Source organism: Lithobates pipiens, unplaced genomic scaffold, assembly GCF_037356315.1.
Source record: "Lithobates pipiens isolate NorthernLeopardFrog02 unplaced genomic scaffold, aLitPip1_a1.2 Scaffold_28, whole genome shotgun sequence".
NCBI classification, from domain to species: Eukaryota; Metazoa; Chordata; class Amphibia; order Anura; family Ranidae; genus Lithobates; species Lithobates pipiens.
The window spans coordinates 184,816,136-184,841,354 of NW_027507789.1; the positions used below are offsets into that span (position 1 = coordinate 184,816,136).

General features: G+C 49.4%; 1 protein-coding gene across 2 annotated transcripts in view; it reads left to right on the top strand.

Annotated features, from left to right (window-relative positions):
* Nucleotides 1-25,219, top strand: part of LOC143935914 (integrin alpha-IIb-like) — a 96,553-nt gene that overhangs the window by 53,309 nt on the left and 18,025 nt on the right. For both annotated transcript variants that reach the window (XM_077460105.1, XM_077460104.1), the window contains exons 25-27: nucleotides 7,243-7,392; nucleotides 8,970-9,137; nucleotides 10,138-10,251. In XM_077460105.1, coding sequence (XP_077316231.1) covers nucleotides 7,243-7,392; nucleotides 8,970-9,137; nucleotides 10,138-10,251 — 432 coding nt within the window. The remainder of the gene's footprint in view (nucleotides 1-7,242; nucleotides 7,393-8,969; nucleotides 9,138-10,137; nucleotides 10,252-25,219) is intronic.

The following is a 25,219-nucleotide window of genomic DNA, read 5'->3' on the forward strand; positions in this document are numbered from 1 at the left end:
GTATAGGGTGCTACGGTACATAGGCTTGAGTGCGGTACAGTCTGCTGTTCTGTAAGGACCGCTATCGGTCCACAATAGATAGGGTTGACGTGCACCACTGCTGACCGCTCACCTATACTGCAGCAGTCCTTCAGCGGTATAGGGACTGACGTACAGTCTGCTAATCACTAACACACAACCTGCTTGTTCCACAAAAGTTCTTATAAGGACTGGTAACTTGGTATAGGGTGCTACGGTACATAGGCTTGAGTGCGGTACAGTCTGCTGTTCTGTAAGGACCGCTATCGGTCCACAATAGATAGGGTTGACGTGCACCACTGCTGACCGCTGCCCTATACTGCAGCAGTCCTTCAGCGGTATAGGGACTGACGTACAGTCTGCTAAACACTAATACACAACCTGCTTGGTCCACAAAAGTTCTTATAAGGACTGGTAACTTGGTATAGGGTGCTACGGTACATAGGCTTGAGTGCGGTACAGTCTGCTGTTCTGTAAGGACCGCTATCGGTCCACAATAGATAGGGTTGACGTGCACCACTGCTGACCGCTGCCCTATACTGCAGCAGTCCTTCAGCGGTATAGGGACTGACGTACAGTCTGCTAAACACTAATACACAACCTGCTTGGTCCACAAAAGTTCTTATAAGGACTGGTAACTTGGTATAGGGTGCTACGGTACATAGGCTTGAGTGCGGTACAGTCTGCTGTTCTGTAAGGACCGCTATAGGTCCACAATAGATAGGGTTGACGTGCACCACTGCTGACCGCTCACCTATACTGCAGCAGTCCTTCAGCGGTATAGGGACTGACGTACAGTCTGCTAATCACTAACACACAACCTGCTTGTTCCACAAAAGTTCTTATAAGGACTGGTAACTTGGTATAGGGTGCTACGGTACATAGGCTTGAGTGCGGTACAGTCTGCTGTTCTGTAAGGACCGCTATCGGTCCACAATAGATAGGGTTGACGTGCACCACTGCTGACCGCTGCCCTATACTGCAGCAGTCCTTCAGCGGTATAGGGACTGACGTACAGTCTGCTAAACACTAATACACAACCTGCTTGGTCCACAAAAGTTCTTATAAGGACTGGTAACTTGGTATAGGGTGCTACGGTACATAGGCTTGAGTGCGGTACAGTCTGCTGTTCTGTAAGGACCGCTATCGGTCCACAATAGATAGGGTTGACGTGCACCACTGCTGACCGCTCACCTATACTGCAGCAGTCCTTCAGCGGTATAGGGACTGACGTACAGTCTGCTAAACACTAATACACAACCTGCTTGGTCCACAAAAGTTCTTATAAGGACTGGTAACTTGGTATAGGGTGCTACGGTACATAGGCTTGAGTGCGGTACAGTCTGCTGTTCTGTAAGGACCGCTATAGGTCCACAATAGATAGGGTTGACGTGCACCACTGCTGACCGCTCACCTATACTGCAGCAGTCCTTCAGCGGTATAGGGACTGACGTACAGTCTGCTAATCACTAACACACAACCTGCTTGTTCCACAAAAGTTCTTATAAGGACTGGTAACTTGGTATAGGGTGCTACGGTACATAGGCTTGAGTGCGGTACAGTCTGCTGTTCTGTAAGGACCGCTATCGGTCCACAATAGATAGGGTTGACGTGCACCACTGCTGACCGCTGCCCTATACTGCAGCAGTCCTTCAGCGGTATAGGGACTGACGTACAGTCTGCTAAACACTAATACACAACCTGCTTGGTCCACAAAAGTTCTTATAAGGACTGGTAACTTGGTATAGGGTGCTACGGTACATAGGCTTGAGTGCGGTACAGTCTGCTGTTCTGTAAGGACCGCTATCGGTCCACAATAGATAGGGTTGACGTGCACCACTGCTGACCGCTCACCTATACTGCAGCAGTCCTTCAGCGGTATAGGGACTGACGTACAGTCTGCTAATCACTAACACACAACCTGCTTGTTCCACAAAAGTTCTTATAAGGACTGGTAACTTGGTATAGGGTGCTACGGTACATAGGCTTGAGTGCGGTACAGTCTGCTGTTCTGTAAGGACCGCTATCGGTCCACAATAGATAGGGTTGACGTGCACCACTGCTGACCGCTGCCCTATACTGCAGCAGTCCTTCAGCGGTATAGGGACTGACGTACAGTCTGCTAAACACTAATACACAACCTGCTTGGTCCACAAAAGTTCTTATAAGGACTGGTAACTTGGTATAGGGTGCTACGGTACATAGGCTTGAGTGCGGTACAGTCTGCTGTTCTGTAAGGACCGCTATCGGTCCACAATAGATAGGGTTGACGTGCACCACTGCTGACCGCTGCCCTATACTGCAGCAGTCCTTCAGCGGTATAGGGACTGACGTACAGTCTGCTAAACACTAATACACAACCTGCTTGGTCCACAAAAGTTCTTATAAGGACTGGTAACTTGGTATAGGGTGCTACGGTACATAGGCTTGAGTGCGGTACAGTCTGCTGTTCTGTAAGGACCGCTATCGGTCCACAATAGATAGGGTTGACGTGCACCACTGCTGACCGCTGCCCTATACTGCAGCAGTCCTTCATCGGTATAGGGACTAAGAGTTTTGTCACAGGGTCATTTAAAAAATGACAGGCAGAGGAAGAGGCAGGCCCTTCCGCAGGGGTGGTAGGGGTAGGGCAGGAGCAACAGGCTTGAGCCAAAGTGGGAAGTTGCAGAAGGTGCGTTCAATTACTTTAAAGGATGCACCAGACTTGGTTGAGTGGCTCGCTCAGCCTTACTCTTCTGCACCCTCCTCATCCTCTCGATCTGCACCCTCTTCTTCACTCTCTGCTATGTGCACCCCCAAAGACACTACCACCAACAACACGACCACCACCACCACCACCACATACCTTCCGCTTGAGTCACTGGAATTATTTTCCGATCCATATCAAGAGGACATTTCTGATGCGCAGCCACTCTTGGTATTGGATCAGGAAGAGGAGGTAGCAACAAGCGCTACTCAGCAGTCTGACGCCAGTACCCAGATCAGCCCAAGGAGGAGGTTGGTCCCCGGTGTTGCTGCCTACTCCGAGATCTCTACTTATAGCGGTGGGGAAGGTGACGTTGATGATGACGTGTCTAGTGATGTCACGTGGGTGCCCACAAGAGAGGAAGAGGAGGGGAGTTCAGAGGGAGATATGGACCAGCAGATAGGGAGGAGAAGCAGCAATGACTTACATTGCACAGCAGGGACAAAGCAGACTGCAAATGTATCAGGAGCGAGTCATCGACCATGTACGGTCACATCTGGCGCTCCCAGGACACCGGCACATGGCTCCGCAGTGTGGGCTTTTTTTAACGTGTCCGCTGCTGACAATAGCGTTGCCATCTGCAATCTTTGCAGTCAACGCGTTAGTCGCGGTAAGCCCAATACTCACCTAGGGACGACCGCCTTAAGAAGGCACATGAGCAGCCATCACCGAGCCCAGTGGGAGCAACGGAACACACAAAGCCACACTGCAGGCTCTCACCGTCCAGCCTCGTCTTCTACTTCTCCTTCTCCTCTCTCCTCACAATTGTCCTCCACTCCACCTTCCATCACGCCAAGCTCACATTTTTCTGCAAAAAGGCAGGCTTCCGTGGGCCTAATGTTTGAGCGTAAAAAAATGATGACGCCGGATAACCCTCTTGCCCAACGGTTGGCGGCTGGCTTGTCAGAACTCATAGCCCGCCAACTACTGCCATATAAACTGGTGGACTCGGAGGCCTTTCGCAAATTTGTGGCCATTGGAACACCACAATGGAAGGTCCCAGGAAGGAAGTATTTCTCAGAGAAGGGCATCCCAGAGCTATATGGCCATGTTCAGCGGCAAGTGAATGTATCTCTGGCACACAGTGTCGGTGCCAAGATACATCTGACCACAGACACGTGGTCTAGCAAACACGGGCAGGGAAGGTATATCAGTTTTACTGCCCACTGGGTGAACCTTCTGACGGCCGTCAAGCATGTAACCCGTGGCACCCGTGTAGATTTGGTTTTACCGCCACGGATTGCATGCAGGCCTGACTCTTCTTCTCCTCCTCCTACTCCATCCTCCTCCCTCTCCTCCTCAGCTGCCTCCTCCTTTTCCGCTGCTAGCGTCTCTTCCACTGCACCGCCCAAGCTCCCCAGAACCTATTCCACATGCCAGGTGAGACGTTGCCATGCCGTGCTGCGTCTGTTGTGCCTGGAAGCAAAGAGCCACACTGGCCCGGCACTCCTTTCAGCTTTGCGTTCACAGGCAGATGAGTGGCTAACACCGCTCAATTTGACAGTTGGTAAAGTGGTGTGTGACAACGGTGCCAATCTGCTTAGCGCATTGAAACAGGGCAAAATCACGCACGTGCCGTGCATGGCACACGTCTTAAACTTGGTCGTGCAGCGATTCCTTGTCAAATACCCTGGGGTCCAGGACATCTTGCGGCAGGCAAGGAAAATCTCGGCCCATTTCAGAAGATCTTACACGGCCATGGCTCGCCTTGCTGACATTCAGCGGCGACACCATCTGCCGGTCAGACGTCTTATTTGCGATTGCCCGACGCGATGGAACTCAACCTTCTATATGCTTGATAGGCTGCTCCAGCAGAAACGTGCAGTTAACGTCTACCTGTATGAACTCTGCGAAAGAAACGGTTCTGGGGAGCTGGGTTTTTTTTCACCGCGCCAGTGGCTGCTCATGCGCGACACATGCAGACTTCTGCGGCCATTTGAGGAGATCACCAAACTGGTCAGTCGCAGCCATGGCGCCATCAGTGACATGGTACCTTATGCCTTCTTTCTGGAGCGTGCATTGCGTCGTGTCATTGATCAGGCTGTGGAGGAGCAGGAGCGGGAAGATGAGGAAGTCGCAATGCTGGATGAATTCCCAGGGGGGGCTACTCTATCTGAGACAAGTCAACAACAGGAGTCTGATGAGGAGTCAGAGGAGGATGGTGCCGGGGCGGATGAGCAGGAGCAAGAAGAGCATGCTTTAAACCTTTCTGGGATCCCTGTTGTGCGAGGATGGGGAGAGGAGAATGAAGAGGACGACATTATCCTGGATGATGAGCAGGAGCCAGGCCACCACACCGCTTCCACTTTAGTGCAAATGGGGGCCTTCATGCTCCAGTGTTTTAATAGGGACCCCCGTATAAAAAGCATGAGGGTCAAGGACCAGTACTGGGTGGCAACGTACTTAGACCCCCCGGTACAAACACAAAATGGCGGAAATGTTACCGCCGTCGCAGAGGGCTGTCAGAATGCAGCACTTCCAGGCCTTGCTTCGAGAAATGCTGCATTCTGCTTTTGCGTGCGCTGGCAGAGGAGCAATTCCCACTCCCAGAGAAGGATTTGCGGGTACCAATCCAACAGCGCCTGCAAGAAGAGGCCGGTTTGAAGATGTGTTGGTGACTTCGGATATGAGGTCATTCTTTCAGCCGACCCATCGACAGGTGTCATCCGGATCCAGCATCAGGGAACGCCTAGACCGTCAGGTGTCCGACTACATTGGGTTAACGGCCGATGTGGACGCTCTGAGGAGTGATGAACCCCTAGACTACTGGGTGGGCAGGCTTGACCTCTGGCCAGAGCTTGCCCAATTTGCAATCGAACTGTTGGCTTGCCCCTCATCCAGTGTCCTGTCCGAAAGGACGTTCAGCGCAGCAGGGGGGATTGTGACCGATAAGCGTACTCGCCTAGCTCACCACAGTGTTAACTACCTCACATTTCTAAAAATGAATGAGGCATGGATCTCGGAGGAATTCAACACATGTGACCAGTAGACCATGTATATGTCTATAAACTATTTTTTTAATCAAGCACACAGACCTTCTTAATTCATTTGGCTCACTTCCTTGACCCAAAAAAGCACACCGTACTATATGCCCCTACCCTCCTCTTTGAAGAGGTTGAGCGGTGTCATATTTCTACTGGGGCTGCTTATGATATCCCTGTGCTGTGCTGACTTCCTCCTGGGGGTTCTTATTATGAAGGGATCACACTATCCCTGTGCTGTGCTGACTTCCTCCTGGGGGTTCTTATTATGAGGGGATCACACCATCCCTGTGCTGTGCTGACTTCCTCCTGGGGCTGCTTACGGTGCTGCTGTCAGTGCTGTATGTCACGGTGCTGCTGTCAGCGCTGTATGTCACGGTGCTGCTGTCAGCGCTGTATGTCACGGTGCTGCTGTCAGCGCTGTATGTCACGGTGCTGCTGTCAGCGCTGTATGTCACGGTGCTGCTGTCAGCGCTGTATGTCACGGTGCTGCTGTCAGCGCTGTATGTCACGGTGCTGCTGTCAGCGCTGTATGTCACGGTGCTGCTGTCAGCGCTGTATGTCACGGTGCTGCTGTCAGCGCTGTATGTCACGGTGCTGCTGTCAGCGCTGTATGTCACGGTGCTGCTGTCAGCGCTGTATGTCACGGTGCTGCTGTCAGTGCTCTGTATTACGGTGCTGCTGTCAGATGCCTCTATCACGGTGCATGTGTCATTCCGGTATGTCACGCTGCTGGTGATCATCTCCTGCACCCTCTTCTTTGCCTACCCTGGTCCCTGACCTTCCCTCTCCTCCATTGCCTTCATTAGCTCCATAGTCCTGAATTGTTAGAACAATTTCCCAAATAAAATAAAAATGCTTGTAGTTATCGATCCCAAATTCACCTCATACATGTATTATGTCATTGTCCAGATGGTGGGACTACGTTTTACCCCCTAATAATTACCACGTGGCCGCAAATTCGACATGAAGGTTTGCAAAGTTCGCCTCCCATTGAAGTCAATGGGGCCCGCGGCGAACGTTCGGTTTCGCGAACGTTTGGGTCCGTTCGCGTTACGCGTTCGCGAAACGTCCCGTCGGAAGTTCGTCCATCACTACTTGCCATGTGACTTTGCAGTCCCAAGTCGCAGGGCAAGTCGCACAAGTGTGAAAGGGGCCTAACTGCACTATTTGCAGATCTCTAAATATAACGTTCTGGGGATAGAGAGTGGCCACACACAGCTCTTGATTTTTGTAGTTTTTGCACAAGTGTTCTGCATTGAATAAAAATTAAAGGTTTTTATAATTACAGAAAGGGTTGTTTTTCCGAAATTAGATGTGAACAGTGCTTACCTAAGTTAGTATCCATCCAATCATGTTACACTAAGGTGGGGAAAAAAATTGATGTAAGTTTGTCATTTAATTTGCTATCAAGTACTCCAGTTACGGTATGTTTAGTACATTTATCTCCAGTTTTCTATTTGTGTTAATCCCTGTCCGTTTTTTTTTTTTTTTTAGCTATACAATGTTGGACCAGGCACACTCAATGCCAAGTTAGTTGTTCAAAGCCCAGAAAATTATGAGGGAGATGTCTTCCTGTACCCATTACGTGTGAAGAATGATAACAAGATGCAATGTACTATGGTCTCCGACCTCAATTATTTACAGGTCAGAAGAATATGTCCTGACTTATTTCGGCAAAATTGTTAAATGGCGAAAAGGTGAATGGCAGCAAGCATTGCTATAGGTTCTGCACCCTTTTAAAGAGGAAGTAAACCCTGGTGGGTTTACTTCCTCTTTCATTCCTTGCAAAGGCAAAGCATAATGGACTACTATGCATCGCATAGTAGTCCATTATGTGTCACTTACCTGACACAGGAGCCAGCGAAGTCACCGCTGTCCCCTGTAGTCCGCCGCATCCATCTTGCTGGTGGCGTCTCGCAGCTCCGCCGCTGTCATTCGGCGAAGCCGCGATGACGTCACTCCCGCGCATGAGCACGGGAGTCGACACGCGCGGCAGCTCCATTCTTGGAAATGCCGCGCTCAGTGCGCCTGCGCGCCGCTGTTTACGGCGCATGCGCCGTAGACAGCAGTGCCCGTTTTCGGGCAAATATCTCCTAAACCATATAGGTTTAGGAGATATTGCTTGGACCTACAGGTAAGCCTTAATCTAGGCTTACCTGTAGGTCAAAGTGGTTTGTAAGGGTTTACAACCACTTTAATGCTCATTATAATAATATAGTGGAGAAATGTAAAATAATGAACTTGGGGCCTAAGAACATAAAAGCAAACTACTCACTGGGGGGAGAACCTCTGGGGGAGTCAAGGATGGAGAAAGATCTGGGGGTCCTAGTGGAAGACAGACTGAGCAATAGCATGCAATGTCAAGCTACTGCTACCAAAGCCTGCAGAATATTAGCATGCATGAATATGCAGATATACTCCAGAGATAAAACTATAATCCTGCTACTTTATAAAACTCTGGTCTGGCCACATCTGGATTATTCTGTCCAGTTCTGGTCACCAGTCCTCAGAAGGGATGTGCTGGAAATGGAGAGAGTTCAAAGAAGGGCAACTAAATTACTAAGGGGACTGGTGGACCTCAAATACGAGGAGTGACTACAAGCACTATGAATGTGGCACTCTTTTCCACAATTGGTGTTGTCAGTGGGGAGTATTTATATTTTTAAAAGACTCTTGGACGTGCATCTTAAAGTACACAATATACAGGGATAAGGGAAATGATTATCGACACTGACACATGTACACCTACACAGGTTTAACCGGATGGACTATTGTCTTTATTCAACCTTACCTACTATATAACTATAGTTTTATGACTATTTTTAGTTTTATTCTGTATTCTTGATACCACAAAAATACACAATATTTTGCAGATTTTGTAGATAAAGGGGCATAATTATATGTGATCATGTAGAGCCACCAAACACCTTTTTAAATGCCATTCATGTCAATGAATTCTGCACAACTCCAAAGTAATATCTGAAAATGTAGCTCATCACTTGCTTACAACACTTAGAATCTTGTAATGGCACCTGAACTATATACATATTCATTTAATTGCATATTGTCTACCTTATGCTAATGCTGGCCGGATAAACTGGCATCCAGCCCGGTTGTATATGGTTCCTGAGCTGCTGGACCCTATAGCGGCCACCTGATCTGCTGTGGCTATAAATAAGGCCTTGACAATAACATTTTTTCTTCTGTTCTGTGTTCCTTAGCTGGACATCATGGAGGCAACTAAACCACCTGTAAGCTTCAGCAAGTCAGATGGCCGTAGACTAAATAAACGGGAGGAACCAAATAAGGACCAGGATGTTGGTAACACTGGAAGTGACAACAGTACCAGCTCAGGAGATGGGTCTCAATACAATCAATCCATTATACTGGTAACACCATCTGACCTTTGAAAATAAAATACTGTAGGTCTATTCAACAGAAGGGTGATACATTACCCTTCCAATATAAGTTATATTTTAGCACCGTGACAGCACTACCACAAATATTGGGATTACGTTTATTAAGGTGCAGAATTGGATGACATCTCTTACAATCTCTCTCTCTTTGTCTCTCTACATTATTGCTCAAGTCCCCAAGTTAGACTTCTATTAAGAGTCTTTCCCTTTCTTCTTTGCTGCAAGCAAATTCTTTCCAATTTCTATATTCTGTTCTTGCTATGTCCTCTTGAATCCCACCTTCTCACCACAGTATGGGTGTTCCTTTTTGAAATCTCCCTCAAGGTTTAGACAATACAATTTTTTGCCAGTGCGGTTTTAATCCAGTTGTATGTCAAGGCCTGCTCACCTAAACCTACACAGAGGATTTTCTTGTTAAAAAAACCTACATAGAGGATAAATGTAAACAATGTAATCCTAACAGTCTCCTCTGACTGGCACCATTCCCCCTTGTACCAATTTAGTATCAGTGGGCAACCTTGTTCAGGAGCTTAGGCCTACCCTGAGCCAAAGAAATCCTCTTCTTAGTGAGCAGGTCTTCTTATAGGATAAAGAATAAACATACTTCTACTTGCAAGCATGCAAGTAACTGTATTTTCCATTAGCCTCTGCTGAGAATAGGCCATGCATATACCGTATATTCAGTATCACATGGCCCTGCGACCTTCGAACAGGAAGGCCGCTGTTCTTTTCTGTTCATAAATGGGGTCACCCACTAGCCTTTTTTTATTTATTTTTTTATTTTTAATGTGACACTAGTGTTCTTCAGTTATTTTATACAGTGTTTTATAGATGTGAAATACCCTTCAAAAATGTGCCCCCATAAGGCATCATTACATTATGCTACAAGTAATTAGTTAAAAATATCATCAAATTTAGAGGCAATGCCATTACTCCTCAAATGTACTAATATACTGTATATAATTTATTGCAGAACTGTAACAATACCAACTGCTGGGAAATGGAATGCTATATTCAGGGCATTGCTAAGGGACAAAGCGCAGTGGTGAAACTTGACTCCATTCTATGGGTGTCCAGCTTCATGAAAGTAAGAACATGTTTAATACTTCCATAACATAGTTTTGCACCCTCTACAGGAGACAGAAAATGGGGAGGAACTTCAGGAGGAAGTAGGTACAGCTTGGTCAAATGTGAGCATGGTGTGGAATGTGGATTGACCTTTAGAGTGACATATAATGTGCCAAAATTTGGGTACCTGAATGTATCTATTATGGCCTTTTGTCTGCTATGTAGAGCAAGCCTTGGGACCTCCAGGCCTTAGTCCAGTGGAAGGTACATAAAAGATACAAAAATGTATATTTTCTTGTTTACCCACTTCCAGGATCTCATAAAAAGTCTCACCTCTTGCCCTTTTTCTTTGTTTTGTAATCATGAAATAACTTGACATTCTTAACTGTTGGTTCCTTTACCAACGGGTGGTCTGCCATTGACTGGACAGTGGAGGCTGGGTGAGATGAAAAGTGCTACCATTATACTACAGAACTACAGTATCTCACAAAAGTGAGTACACCCCTCACATTTTTGTATATATTTTATTATATCTTTTCACATGACAACACTGAAGAAATTACAATTTGCTACAATGTAAAGTAGTGAGTGTACAGCTTGTATAACAGTGTAAATGTGCTGTCCCCTCAAAATAACTCAACACACAGCCATTAATGTCTAAAGCGCTGGCAACAAAAGTGAGTACACCCCTAAGTGAAAATGTTCAAACTGGGCCCAAAGTGTCAATATTTTGTGTGGCCACCAATATTTTCCAGCATTGCTGTTCCCCCGTTCGGCGAAGTCCGAACATTTTGGTCCGTTCGCGCCAAATTCGCGTGGCGCTCACGGCCCACAATGCACTGCAATGGCGCAGTGCATTGCTGGCTCATGATTGGCCAAGCATGCACTGTGACCACGCATGCTTGGCCAATCACAGCGCCAGCAGCGAGGAGAGCCATGATTGGCTACAGGCAGGATGCCTATGGCCAATCATAGCTCAGGCTGTGTAGTGCACGCCCCACACTATATAAGGCCGCCAGCACGGCGGCCTTGTGTAGTGTGTTGGCGTCTGAAGCAGTGGGTGTTCTGTGTACCTTCAACACAGTACACACCGGTCGTTTTCGGACGATTTTCGATCTTGCTGTTGTGTAGTGGTTGTTGTCTGCGTGCCCTGACCGCAGTATACACCGCTATATTCACCTCACCTATATAGCTAGTGATCTATCTTTTATAATAGAGCTTGCAGTCAGTAGTGTTAGGAGCTAGTGCGTGCTGTCTGCGTGCTCTGTACCCAGTACATACCGCTATATCCACCTACATAGCTGTTCTCTATTTGAGCCCACTTGCCATCTGCAGGAGTTATTGGAAGTTGTGTGGGCCTCCAGCACAGCACAGTATACATCTGTATATACCCCTTTATCTCTGGTGTTCTATAATAAAGGCATCTGCAGGAGTTAGTGGGTGTTCTGTGTACCTTTAACACAGTACACACCGTTCATTTTCGGACGATTTTCGATCTTGCTGTTGTGTAGTGGTTGTTGTCTGCGTGCCCTGACCGCAGTATACACCGCTAAATTCACCTCACCTATATAGCTAGTGATCTATCTTTTATAATAGAGCTTGCAGTCAGTAGTGTTAGGAGCTAGTGCGTGCTGTCTGCGTGCTCTGTACCCAGTACATACCGCTATATCCACCTACATAGCTGTTCTCTATTTATTTTTTTTGTGTAATCAGTATTTATTGCAATATAACAGAAACAGAAACATGAAAAACAATACAGGTCCAACATCACAGTGAAGTGCAATACTTATCGGCCTAAAAAAGAAAGCCGTTCCAGTGCTAGAGTAACATCCTGTAAGTTGAACATTTAAACAGACTTAAAGAGAGAGGTCTTAGAGTCATAAAGAGAAGGAGAATGTCTTGGGTATATACATACATAGCAGGCGGGCTGGGAAACCCAGATAAGTGCCAGGGTAAAAGGAAAAAAAAAAAGAAAAGAAACAATTACCTTAACCAATAGTGGGTCAAAAACCGGCAGAAAGGGACCTGAGAAATGGACACCGTCCCGGCACTAGGGTAGAGGGGGGGGGCCCCAACAGCCGCCAGCTGCCCCCTCCACCGCCAGCGCATCCCGGGAGCCGGTGTCACCACAGAGGGTCGGCCGGGACGCCTCCCTCCGCCAAACTCAGAAATTCTTGCCTGGCAGCCCAAGCGTCAAAAAAGGGATCCCAGCCCACCACCTACCAGCTTCGGCAGCTCAGGCTACATGACATTCTGACCCAAGAAAGGTGGAAAGATGGGGAAGAGGAAAAGGAAAAAAGAAAAGGACAGCATAGGGTAGAAAGGAAGAACGATAGGGACAGGAAGAGAATAGGAAAGGTAGGTCAATTTACCTGAGTATAGTCACCAAATGTCCGCTCCGTCCGCACCGGGCACACCACTCCCCAGCTTCAATATTCGTAAGCAGCATTCCTTCGCTAAAAGCTTCCAGGGGGAGATCCAGTCCCCCCCTGGGCTCCGCCCAGTCTGAGAGTTCTAAGGGTGGGGTCTGCCAATTCCAGCAGAGCCACGTCTAAACTGGAGGGCATATGGTTAGGATCCGACGCATACATCGACCAGGGTCTCCAGATATCGTGGAAACGGTCCTCTAGGCCTTTACAGGTGGCGACCCAGTGCTCTGCCTCTTTCACCGCATGCACTCCCCTGCACCACTCTTCTCGAGTGGGTATTCCAGGCCGCTTCCAATATAACGGAATCAGGCGTCTGGCTGCATTCAGCAAATGTGCCAACACGGAATTCTTATAAACCCTAAGCGGGACCGAGGGCACCTGCAGAAGGAAGTGCAGCGGCGAGAGAGGAACCTCAATCCCGGTCACAGCCTTCACTTGACCCTGTATGTCTTCCCAGAAGGGACGAATTAGGGGGCACTCCCACCACACATGAATTAGGGTTCCTCGCTGTCCACATCCCCTCCAACAGGACTCCGATGCGGAGGGGTAAATACATGCCAAGTCTGCCGGCACCCGGTACCAGCGTGCTAATAACTTAAAGTTGGTCTCCTGAACCTTGGAGTCTCTAGAGGACGAATGGGTGAGGGAATAAAGGTGTGCTAACTGCGTCTCCGTGAACGTCATCCCCAAGTCAGTCTCCCACCGTCTAATATAAGCAGGAGTAGTCTGGTAGCTGGCCGAGTCCAACAGCCGGTATAACTCAGAAACCAGGTGTGGAGTCGGCTCCTCTGCAAGAAAGATGCGCTCAAACGGGGTAAGGGTCCGGGGATCCCTAATAGTATGACCATGTGCCTGAAAAAAGTGGTGTAGTTGTCGGTATCTCCAGAAGTTCATTCGGGAGCCACAGCTACCGACGGGCAGGGCTTCATATGGCATAAGACCACCATCCCTCAAGAATTGCCTACAACTAGCGTTCCCATCGTCAACCCAATTCCCAAAGAAACCCATCTGTTCTCCCGGCGGGAACCATAGGAAACCACCCAATGGGGCCACCGGGGACATAGGGGGAGCCAGCTTAAGTGTCGCATTGAGCCTGTCCCAAACTGAGAACACATGGGTCGTCAGAGGGGAGGTCGTCTCCGCCAGGCCCCTATATACCCGGGGCAGCCAGGGCGCGTAAGCTAAGTTCCTTCCCGCCAGAAACTTCTCTAAAGGGACCCAGAGTTTTGTTCGAGAGTGGAAATGCCAGTCTAGAATCTTCTGGAGGGCCACCGCTTGATAATACTGTCTAATGTCTGGGACACCCAGTCCACCCCACCTCTTTGAACGACGCAGTATCCGTAACGCTATTCTAGGTTTACGGTCGTTCCATATAAAGCGAGACATCATACTACTTAAGCGGTCAAAGAAGCATTTGGGTAAGGGGATCGGAAGCATCTGTAAATAAAAGAGTACCCGGGGTAGGACATTCATCTTTATGACGCTCACCCGACCAAACCATGTAAACGCCGTCCCCGTCCATTGTAAAAGATCTCTTTTGATCGCATCCAGTAAGGGTGGGTAATTAGCTAAGTACAGGGTATCGTAGCGGTTCGTTAAATGCACTCCCAAGTATCGCAGGGACGACATAGTCCAAACGAAGGGAAAGGCTGCCTTGAGGGATGTTATGAGATGCGGGGCTAAGTGGACAGGGAGTATTTCCGACTTTGAAAAATTTATCTTAAAATTAGATAATGACCCAAAAAGTTTCAGTTCCCTCATCAGATTTGGCAGAGAGAGCAGGGGGTCCGTAAGGTGAAACAACACATCATCAGCATAAGCCGAGAGTTTGTGTTCTGTGTTACCAACTTGGAGGCCCTTAATATCAGGGCTAGCCCGCACCGTGCGGAGAAACGGCTCCAGCGCCAGGGCAAATAAGAGGGGTGAAAGAGGACACCCCTGCCTCGTGCCGTTTCTAATGGGGAACCGGGCCGACAAAATCCCATTCACTTTGACCTGAGCACAAGGTGTAGAATATAGGGCTGCAATCGTCGTCAACATCCGCTGGCCCAGCTGTATAGAGTGAAGAACCTCTGTCAGGTAGGACCAGTCTATGCGGTCAAAGGCTTTTTCAGCGTCAGTGGACAACACAATATACGGATGCGGGACCGGGTGGGAGCGGGCCCAGTGAATAAGATGGACCGCTCGAAGGGAGTTATCCCTGGCTTCCCTCCCAGCAACAAAGCCTGTCTGGTCCGGGTGGACCAGGCCAGGAATAAGGAGCTTCAGTCTATTTGCTAGAATTTTCGTCAGAATCTTTATGTCCAAATTAAGAAGGGAAATAGGGCGGTAGCTCTGGGGAACGGTGGGGTCCTTGCCCTCCTTCGGCAGCACAGTAATATGCGCCAGAAGGGCTTCCGGGGGGATGGCACTGCCCCCAGCGATAGCATTAAAGTAGGCGCACATGGGAGCCTGTAGCTGGGGTAAGAAAGTTTTATAGTAAACCTTAGTAAATCCGTCCGGACCAGGACTCTTACCATTGGGCAAGGACTCCACCGTGGCCCCAATCTCCTCTACCGTAATTGGGAGTTCCAGGGCAGCGGATTGTTCTTCGGTAAGCTTCGGCAGATCAGCCGCCGCCAAGTAGGCACGGGTCGCTTTGAGTCTATCCACTCGGGTCGCGGGGGAGATTGTAGAGTCTAAATTATATAATGTTGTGTAGTATTCACGGAACCCGGCCGCTATTTTAGAGGATTGAACAACCGGAACCCCTGCCGAATCGTGTAATTTGTGAATATAGGTCTGGGCATGGCGTTTACGGAGGGCACGAGCCAGCATCCGACCGCACTTATTCCCGTGTTCATAATACTTGTGAGCCAAAAAGCGAAATTGTTTGCGGGCTTGGCGGTCTAATAACCGCAGAAATAATTCCCGTAGCTCCGTCAGGGCCGACAAAGCCTCCGGACTCCCATTAGTCTTATGAGCAAGTTCAGCTTTCTGAAGGGCAGTATACACCCGCGTAAAATCCGCCTGACGAGCTTTTTTAAGCCTAGACCCCTGAGAGATTAATGCCCCCTAACTACTGCCTTATGAGCTTCCCATATAACCCCTTCACCTATCTCAGCCGGTGTATTCTCCTTAAAGTAGTTAGTCAGCGTATCCGTGACCTCCTTCACCGCTATGCCATCGTCCAATAAATTATCATTAAGCCGCCATGTCCAGGCCCTCTGCTGAACCATGGGCAGGGCAAAAGCCACCGTCACTGGGGCATGGTCTGAGATGGAAATGACGTCTATGGTCGCGGACTGAAGGAGTTCCAGGATATTACGGTCAACGTAGATGTGGTCAATCCGTGTGTACACATCATGTACCGTGGAATAATAACTATAGTCCCTATCAGAGGGGTGCAGTGTCCGCCAACTGTCCGACAGGAAATGGGATTGCAAAGTCTTGCGGTAATGTTTAAGGAATTTATAGGAATGAGAGGGTCTCGCATGGGATGTGTCTAGTTGGGGGTCAGGGCTTACGTTAAAGTCTCCTCCTACAATTAGAAAACCTTCCCGAAACTCCGCTAGACGGTCCAAGGTACGGTCAATAAAAGTAAGTTGGTCAGCGTTAGGGGCATAAAGTGTCGCGAACGTATAGAGTTGTCCAGCTATAGTGCCCTTCAAGAAAACATACCTGCCCTGGGGGTCAACCCTGTGAGCAGAGGGTTGGAAGGGGCAGGACTTATGTATGCCGATGGCTGTACCGCGCGATTTAGCTAAGGGAGAGTTGCTTAGAAACCACTGGTTGAAAAGATGGGTGGGCAATTTAGGGGACGACTGATGCGTAAAGTGAGTCTCCTGAAGGAAAATCACCTGTGACCTCAGCCGCTTCAGTTCCCCCCAGAGCTTACTACGCTTATGAGGGGAGCATAGGCCCCTAACATTGTAAGTGCTTACCCGCAATGTAGCCATCCCGAAAGTCCAGGTAGGGACATGCTCGCAAAGTGGTGGTGCGCCCGGTGCAGACGGCAGAGCATCAGAGCAGACCTAAAGAGAGAAGAGTCAAAAAGAGGAGGGCAGTCAAGAGAAGAGAGGGGAAGAAAAAGGGGAAGAAAAAACATACATGTGAAAGATATACAAGGTACAACTGATAAAACATAGCGGCCGAGGCCTGCTAGGGGTAGAAAAAAACTAAAAGCTATGGCGAGGTCCCCACCCCTCCCAAAGGGGGGGTGGGGCCCAAGCCACAACTCCAGATCCCCATCAGGATCTAAGCCCGTACAGAAGAAAAAAAAAGAAAAAAACGGGCATCCTACTGGGGGTACGTGGAATCCCATAACAAAGAGGGAAGTGGGTCCCCATCTCCGCCCACCGCACCTGACTTAGTGCGATAGAGGGGGGGAAAAACACATGAAGCAGCAATGATTAACAGTTCACAGGGTTCACAGGGTCCCCACGGCAGAACCATAGAAATAAAAAAAAAAAAAAAAAAAATTATGGCCTTTAAAAAGAGAGAGAAAAAAAAAAAAACAAATTGAATTAACTGCCAATGCGAACCAAAAACCTGAACCAGCACAGGGTGCCGTGGGGAATTCCAAGTAAGTCAAGTCAAGGCAACCCAGAGTTCTTCAGATCACAGGAGCATGTCCTTGGGAAAAAGTTTTGGTACCCTCAGGGACCCAGGGCAGCAGCGTCCGTGGAAGGATCCCTGGATTGTCTCCTGTGGCGTCGTCTGCGGTTCTGACTTCTAGCGGGCAGCCACGGTTGCGGTGTCGGCAATCTAACAGCTGCAAAGTCCGAAGGGTTCCTCCAGTCCGGGAAGTCTACCTGTTCCAGCTCCAAAGCCGCCAAAAAATGTGGGAGGTCATCCTTAGTGCGGAGAGTCACGGTCTTACCGTCCCTGGTAACTTGTAGGGCAAAGGGAAACCCCCAGCGGTATGGCAGTCCAGCCTCTTGAATAGCCAGCAGGAGGGGGCGCAAGGCCCTGCGTTGCATAAGAGTGCGCCTTGAAATGTCCTGGTAAAAAGCCAGGTGTGCACCATCAAAATCAAAATAGGGTTTCCCTCTCATTTTCTGCATTATACGATCTTTAAGCGTATACTTATGTAGCTTACAGATAATGTCTCTGGGATTATTCACATCTTGAGAGGGGGGTTTCAGGGCCCTATGTGCACGGTCAATTTCCACAGTAGCTGTAGCAGGTAAGCCTAGGATCTCCTTAAAAACACCCTCCAGGGTAGGAACAATGTCCCTAGCTCCCGTGGCTTCAGGTAGGCCCCGGATCCTAATGTTAGCTCTGCGACTGCGGTTCTCGGCGTCGTCTAACTGGCAAAGCAGGGCCTCAATCTGACGGCCTTGTGCATCACATTGGTCCTGCAGCATAGTTATAACAGGGAGAGCCTCCTCAAATCTCTGCTCCAGGGACTCCATCCTACCCCCCAGGTGTACTGTGTCTGCCTTAAGCTGTGCAATGTCCTCCTTAAACGCCTTCTCCACTCTATCTGCAAAGCGCTCCAGGTCAGCTTTGGTGGGGAGGGACAGAATATGGCGCCTGATATCCGCATCAGCCAGGGGGTCCGGTTCGTCCGGGGCTTCTGGCAACAACCCGGGGGACCGTGGGGAGGTCGGGGGGGCCGAATCACTCACCGACTGCGGGGAAGGTATCGGCGAGGCATCCCTCCGATGCGACTTTGTGGCCGTGGATGGCGCGGCCTTGCCAGCTTTCAGGGCCTTGCCGGCCGGCGCCATTTTGGAGGCCTCCCGGCCCTTCTCCTCCTGCCCCGGGAAGAAGTTGTCCAGCTGTGCTTGCCGCGAGCGGTCCACCCGTGAGTGCTGGGATGACGCCCGGCTCTTGTGGGACATCGCTGTGTAAGGATGGGGACAGATTCACCCTCCGTGCGCTGTTATCATGCGGCGGTGAGACGGAGCTGAGGAGACACACGTCTTCACTCCTCCATGGTCAGGCCACGCCCCCAGCTGTTCTCTATTTGAGCCCACTTGCCATCTGCAGGAGTTATTGGAAGTTGTGTGTGCCTCCAGCACAGCACAGTATACATCTGTATATACCCCTTTATCTCTGGTGTTCTATAATAAAGGCATCTGCAGGAGTTAGTGGGTGTTCTGTGTACCTTTAACACAGTACACACCGATCGTTTTCGGACGATTTTCGATCTAGCTGTTGTGTAGTGGTTGTTGTCTGCGTGCCCTGACCGCAGTATACACCGCTATATTCACCTCACCTATATAGCTAGTGATCTATCTTTTATAATAGAGCTTGCAGTCAGTAGTGTTAGGAGCTAGTGCGTGCTGTCTGCGTGCTCTGTACCCAGTACATACCGCTATATCCACCTACATAGCTGTTCTCTATTTGAGCCCACTTGCCATCTGCAGGAGTTATTGGAAGTTGTGTGTGCCTCCAGCACAGCACAGTATACATCTGTATATACCCCTTTATCTCTGGTGTTCTATAATAAAGGCATCTGCAGGAGTTAGTGGGTGTTCTGTGTACCTTTAACACAGTACACACCGATCGTTTTCGGACGATTTTTGATCTTGCTGTTGTGTAGTGGTTGTTGTCTGCGTGCCCTGACCGCAATATACACCGCTATATTCACCTCACCTATATAGCTAGTGATCTATCTTTTATAATAGAGCTTGCAGTCAGTAGTGTTAGGAGCTAGTGCGTGCTGTCTGCGTGCTCTGTACCCAGTACATACCGCTTTATCCACCTACATAGCTCTTCTCTATTTGAGCCCACTTGTCATCTGCAGGAGTTATTGGAAGTTGTGTGTGCCTCCAGCACAGCACAGTATACATCTGTATATACCCCTTTATCTCTGGTGTTCTATAATAAAGGCATCTGCAGGAGTTAGTGGGTGTTGTGTGCCTCTAGCACAATATACACTACCCAACTGCTTTTTTACCCAACTCCCTTCAGGCCATTACCATGTCTGGAAGGCCAGCAAGGAGAGGCAGACAGGCACGAGCCGATAAAAGAGGGCAAGCAGGCTCTGTGTCTAGGGACAACAGTGCTGGTCGTGGACGCGGTGCATTGTCATCAGCACGTGGCCATGGGACACGCTTGTCCTTCTTTTCGGCAGCTGGACATGTTGAGCCGCAACATGCCAACGACTTGGTAGAGTGGATGACCAAGCCCTCTTCATCCTCCTCATCCTCTCTCACCCAGTCTCAGGGTACTAGCAAAGCAGCTGCCAACGCATCGTCTTCCCTCCTCTCAATGTCATCATCAGTGACTCCTTCCCTAGACCCACCACGTCCTCCTGAGGAGTCTCCTGAACTCTTTCAGCACAGTGTTGGGTACATGCTCCAGGAGGATGCCCAGTGTTTTGTAGCCTCTGATGATGACACTCAGCTAGAGGAAGGCAGTAGCGTGAATGCAGAGAGAGGGGATGCTCAAGAAGGACAGCAATCTGGCAGTCATGTTCCACAAGCTGCAGCATACTGCCAGGTTTGCTACAGCAATGAAGAGGGAGGGGATGATGAGGGCACTGACTCCACGTGGGTGCCTGGTAGGAGAGAGGAGGAGGAGGAGGCACATGTCCAACGAGGCAGGATGCCCTCCGGGGGCCAGCTTAGGGGCAGCACACTGACTGAATCACACCGCAGAGCTCCGCCTGTGCAGGGCGCTGCCTCTGCACGTTATCCTAAAAGTTCTTTGGTGTGGGCCTTTTTTGAGACGAGTGCATCAGATCGCACCGCTGCTATTTGCAACATATGTCTCAAGCGTATCTCGCGTGGCCAAAACATCAGCCGCTTGGGCACCACATGCTTGACCAGACATATGTTGACCTGCCATGCAGCTCGTTGGCAAGCGTACCTCAAAGACCCAAACCAAAGAACAAAAGCGGCCCTCTCCTTGCTCCTCATCAGCTGGCATCTCCAACCCCACAAGACCTTCAGTCCTCTCTCAAACCTGCTCTGAGAGGAATGAAGGTGTAGAATTAGGTGTGTCACAGCCAAGTGTTTCCGGGCACTCTGCTAGCAGTACACCCACGTCCGATTATAGCAGGAAAATGTCCCTGCCCCAGCTGCTGGACCGGCGAAAGAAGTTCACTCCCAGCCATCCACATGCCCATCGGTTGAATGCTAGCTTGGCTAAATTGCTAGCACTTCAACTGCTGCCTTTTCAGTTGGTAGACTCGGCCCCCTTCCGTGAGTTTGTACAATGTGCGGTTCCTCACTGGCAGGTCCCCAAACGCCACTTTTTCTCATGGAAGGCAATTTCGGCTCTCTACCGGCATGTGGAAGGCAATGTCCTTGCCTCGCTGGACAGGGCGGTCAGCGGTAAGGTGCATATTACCGCTGACTCATGGTCCATCAGGCATGGACAGGGACGTTACCTGTCTTTCACGGCCCATTGGGTCACTCTTCTGGCAGCTGGGAAGGATGCAGGACAAGGTGCAGTAGTGTTGGAGGTTGTTCCGCCACCACGCCTCCAAAATGCTACTATAGGTTGTGACACTCTCTCCTCCACCCCCTCCTCTTCTTCTTCCTCCATGGCCTCTTCCAGTGCTCTGTCCTCAGAACCAGCGGTGCTCCGTAGGCATTCCAGGGGCTACGCAAGTACGCAGGCAAAACGATGCCATGCCGTGCTTGCGCTGGTTTGTTTGGGGGACAGGAGCCACACTGGGGCGGATTTTTTGTCAGCTCTGCAGGGGCAGGCCGAGAGGTGGTTGACGCCACGCCAGCTTAAGCCAGGAATGGTGGTTTGCGACAATGGCACCAACCTCCTCTCCGCCCTCCGACAGGGACAACTGACCCATGTGCCCTGTGTAGCTCACGTCCTTAACCTGGTGGTGCAGCGGTTCTTGGGCAGGTACCCCGGCTTACAGGATGTCCTGAAGCAGGCCAGCAAAGTCTGTGTGCATTTCCGCCGATCATTTAATGCCTGTGCTCGGCTGGCTGAGCTCCAAAAGGAGTTGAACCTGCCCAAGAACCGCCTTATATGTGACATGCCCACCAGGTGGAACTCAACGTTGGCCATGCTGCAGCGGCTGCACATGCAGCAGAGGGCCATCAATGAGTACCTGTGCGACTACGGCACCAGGACAGGGTCAGGGGAGCTCGGATTTTTCTCACCACGTCAGTGGGGCATGATCAGGGATGCATGCACTGTCCTGTCACTGTTTGAGGAGGCCACAAGGATGGTGAGCAGTGACAGTGCATGCATCAGTGACACTGTACCTCTTGTCCACCTCTTGGAGCATACGCTGCGTGGAATAATGGACAGGGCACTTGAGGCAGAACAGAGGCAGGAAGAGGAGGACTTCCTTGCCTCTCAAGGCCCCCTTTATCCAGACAGTGTTCCTGCTGTGCCACCCATCACACAGGAAGAGGATGAGGAGGAGGAAGAGGAGGAGGAGGAGGATGATTGTGTCAGCATGGAGGTGGAGGCTGGCACTCAGCATCAGCAGCAGCAGCAGCAGTCTTGTAGGGATGATTTCCAGTCCCAAGAAGCACGTGGACTTGTACGTGGCTGGGAGGAGGTAGCTGCGGATCATGTTGTCCTTAGTGACCCAGAGGACTCCGGACTGAATGCCTCAGTTAACCTACGCTGCATGGCCTCCCTGATCCTGCAAAGCCTGCGGAAGGATCCTCGTATTCTTCGGATCAAGGAGAGGGACCATTACTGGCTGGCCACTCTCCTTGATCCACGGTACAAGGGTAAGGTTGCCGACCTTATCTTGCCATCGCAGAGGGAGCAGAGGATGAGACATCTCCGGGAGGCCTTGCAGAAAAGTCTGTGCAACGCGTTCCCAGAGACTGGGAGGTTACAAACTCCTGGTCCTGGACAACGTGTTGCTGAGGCATCGGTCAGAAGGAGCGGTGGATAAGGTGGCCGTCTGACTGATGCTTTCAGACAATTTTTTAGTCCGCAGCCCCAAGGTATGATCGATTCCAGCAACCATCGCCAGTGTGTGATTTACATGGTGCAGGAATACCTAGGGGCAAGGTCAGACTTGGACACCTTTCCCACCGAAAATCCTCTGGCTTACTGGGTCTTGAGGATGGATCACTGGCCAGAGCTTGCACAGTTTGCAATTGAGCTATTGGCCTGTCCTGCATCCAGCGTTCTTTCGGAACGCACCTTCAGTGCTGCTGGTGGCTTTGTTACCGATCACAGGGTGCGGCTGTCTACCGAATCAGTTGATCGACTGACCTTCATCAAGATGAATCAGTCTTGGATCACCCACAGCTACCAAGCACCTGAAGCTGATGTAACCGAATAATTTTTTTGGAAATATCACATCCCTTCAAGACTGCCTATGCTGATGCTGAGTGACTGTCGTGTTATGTTGATTGTCTATCCTCTTCCTCCTCCGATGATATGTTGGAAGAACATTTCTGTTTCTGGGTGATGCCATCAGCCCAATTTTTCTGCCCCTGTTTAACAGGGGCGTTTAAGTACAATTTTTGATGCAATGCTTTGCAGCAGGGCTAATTCCTGCAATAAAACTAGAGTATATGGGAGAGGTTGCAGTGTCGTGGCACCAGCACCAGTGCCTAAGGCCCAATTTTTCTGCCCCTGTTTAACAGGGGCGTTTAAGTACAATTTTTGATGCAATGCTTTGCAGCAGGGCTAATTCCTGCAATAAAACTAGAGTATATGGGAGAGGTTGCAGTGTCGTGGCACCAGCACCAGTGCCTAAGGCCCAATTTTTCTGCCCCTCTTTAACAGGGGCGTTTAAGTACAATTTTTGATGCAATGCTTTGCAGCAGGGCTAATTCCTGCAATAAAACTAGAGTATATGGGAGAGGTTGCAGTGTGGTGGCACCAGCACCAGTGCCATCAGCCCAATTTTTCTGCCCCTGTTTAACAGGGGCGTTTAATTACAATTTTTGATGCAATGCTTTGCAGCAGGGCTAATTCCTGCAATAAAACTAGAGTATATGGGAGATGTTGCAGTGTCGTGGCACCAGCACCAGTGCCTAAGGCCCAATTTTTCTGCCCCTGTTTAACAGGGACATGTAATTACAATTCTTGATATAATATTTCACAGGAGGGCCCGTTCCTGTGCCCACCCAGAGTAACTGTGAGGACTTATAGTGTTGTGGCACCAGCACCACAACCACCAAAGGTACATTTTTCTACCACTGTTCAACAATGGCATGTAATTACAATTCTTGATATAATCGTTCACAGCAGGGCGCTCCAGCGCCCACCAAGAGTCACTTTGAGGGCTTACAATGTTGTGGCAAAACCAACACCTTGTTCCGCCATTTCTGCAGAGCATATAGGGCAGGCCCCTACTTTCAAACATCCAACTTACAAACATCTCCTACTTGCAAACGGAAGGAGACAACAGCAAGTGAGATGAAAAAAGATGGACGACAAAACAAATTATACAGGGGTGATAACCCTTCCCTATGTTTTCCAAAAAGCTTAAAAATAGTTTTTTTGACTGGAGCTACACTTTAAAAATGTACCAGTTGAAAATTACAAACAGATTCAACTTAACACAACAAACCTACACAGTCCCTGTCTTGTTTGCACCGCCTGTATACTGCTGTTCTGAGTATATAGGGCCTGGGGGCCACACGCATTCCCTTTTTTTAATATGGGTACGGGGTTCCCCTTAATATGCGTACAAGACCCAAAGGGGCTGGTAATTGGCAGGGAGGGCTACCCATGCCATTTTTCTCAATGATTTTCAACCATATTGCAGGAACCAGATATAACATTAAAACCGCAAGCAGCTTTAAATGATGTTATTTCCGTTAAATGTCATTTTGTGCAGGGACTGTTCTAAACACGGGAAACACGTGGCACTTCACAGGCATACTACAGACACCCCCCAGGCACCATATTTAAAGGAATATTTCACTTTTTTTTTCCACTTTAATCGTCATTAAAATCAGTGCTCCCGCCAAAACGGCCGTTTTTTAAAACTTTTTTTTGCATTGACCCATGTCCCCTGGGGCAGGAGCCAGGTCCCCAAACCCTTTTTAGGACAGTATCTTGCATATTAGCCGCTAAAATTAGCACTTTTAATTTTGAACGTTCGAGTCCCATAGACTTCAATGCGGTTCTAATGTTCGTACGAATTTGGGGTTCGTTCGAAAGTTCTGGTGCGAACCGAACCGGGGGGTGTTCGGCTCATCCCTACTCTTGGGCATGGAGTTCAGCAGAGCTTCAGATTGCCACTGGAGTCCTCTTTCACTCCTCCATGATGACGTCACAATGCTGGTGGATATTAAAGACCTTGCTTTCCTTCACCTTCCGTTTTAGGATGCCCCACAGATTCTCAATAAGGTTAAGGTCTGGAGACATGCTTGGCCAGTCCATCACCTTTACCCTCAGCTTCTTTAGCAAGGCAGTGGTCACCTTGGAGGTGTGTTTGGGGTCGTTATCATGTTGGAATACTACCCTGTGGCCCAGTCTCCAAAGGGAGGGATCATGCTCTGCTTCAGTATGTCACAGTACATGTTGGCATTCATGGTTCCCTCAATGAACTGTAGCTCCCCAGTGCCGGCAGCACTTATGCAGCCCCAGACCATGACAGTCCCACCACCATACTTGACTGCAGGCAAGACACACTTGTCTTTGTACTTCTCACCTGGTTGCCGCTAC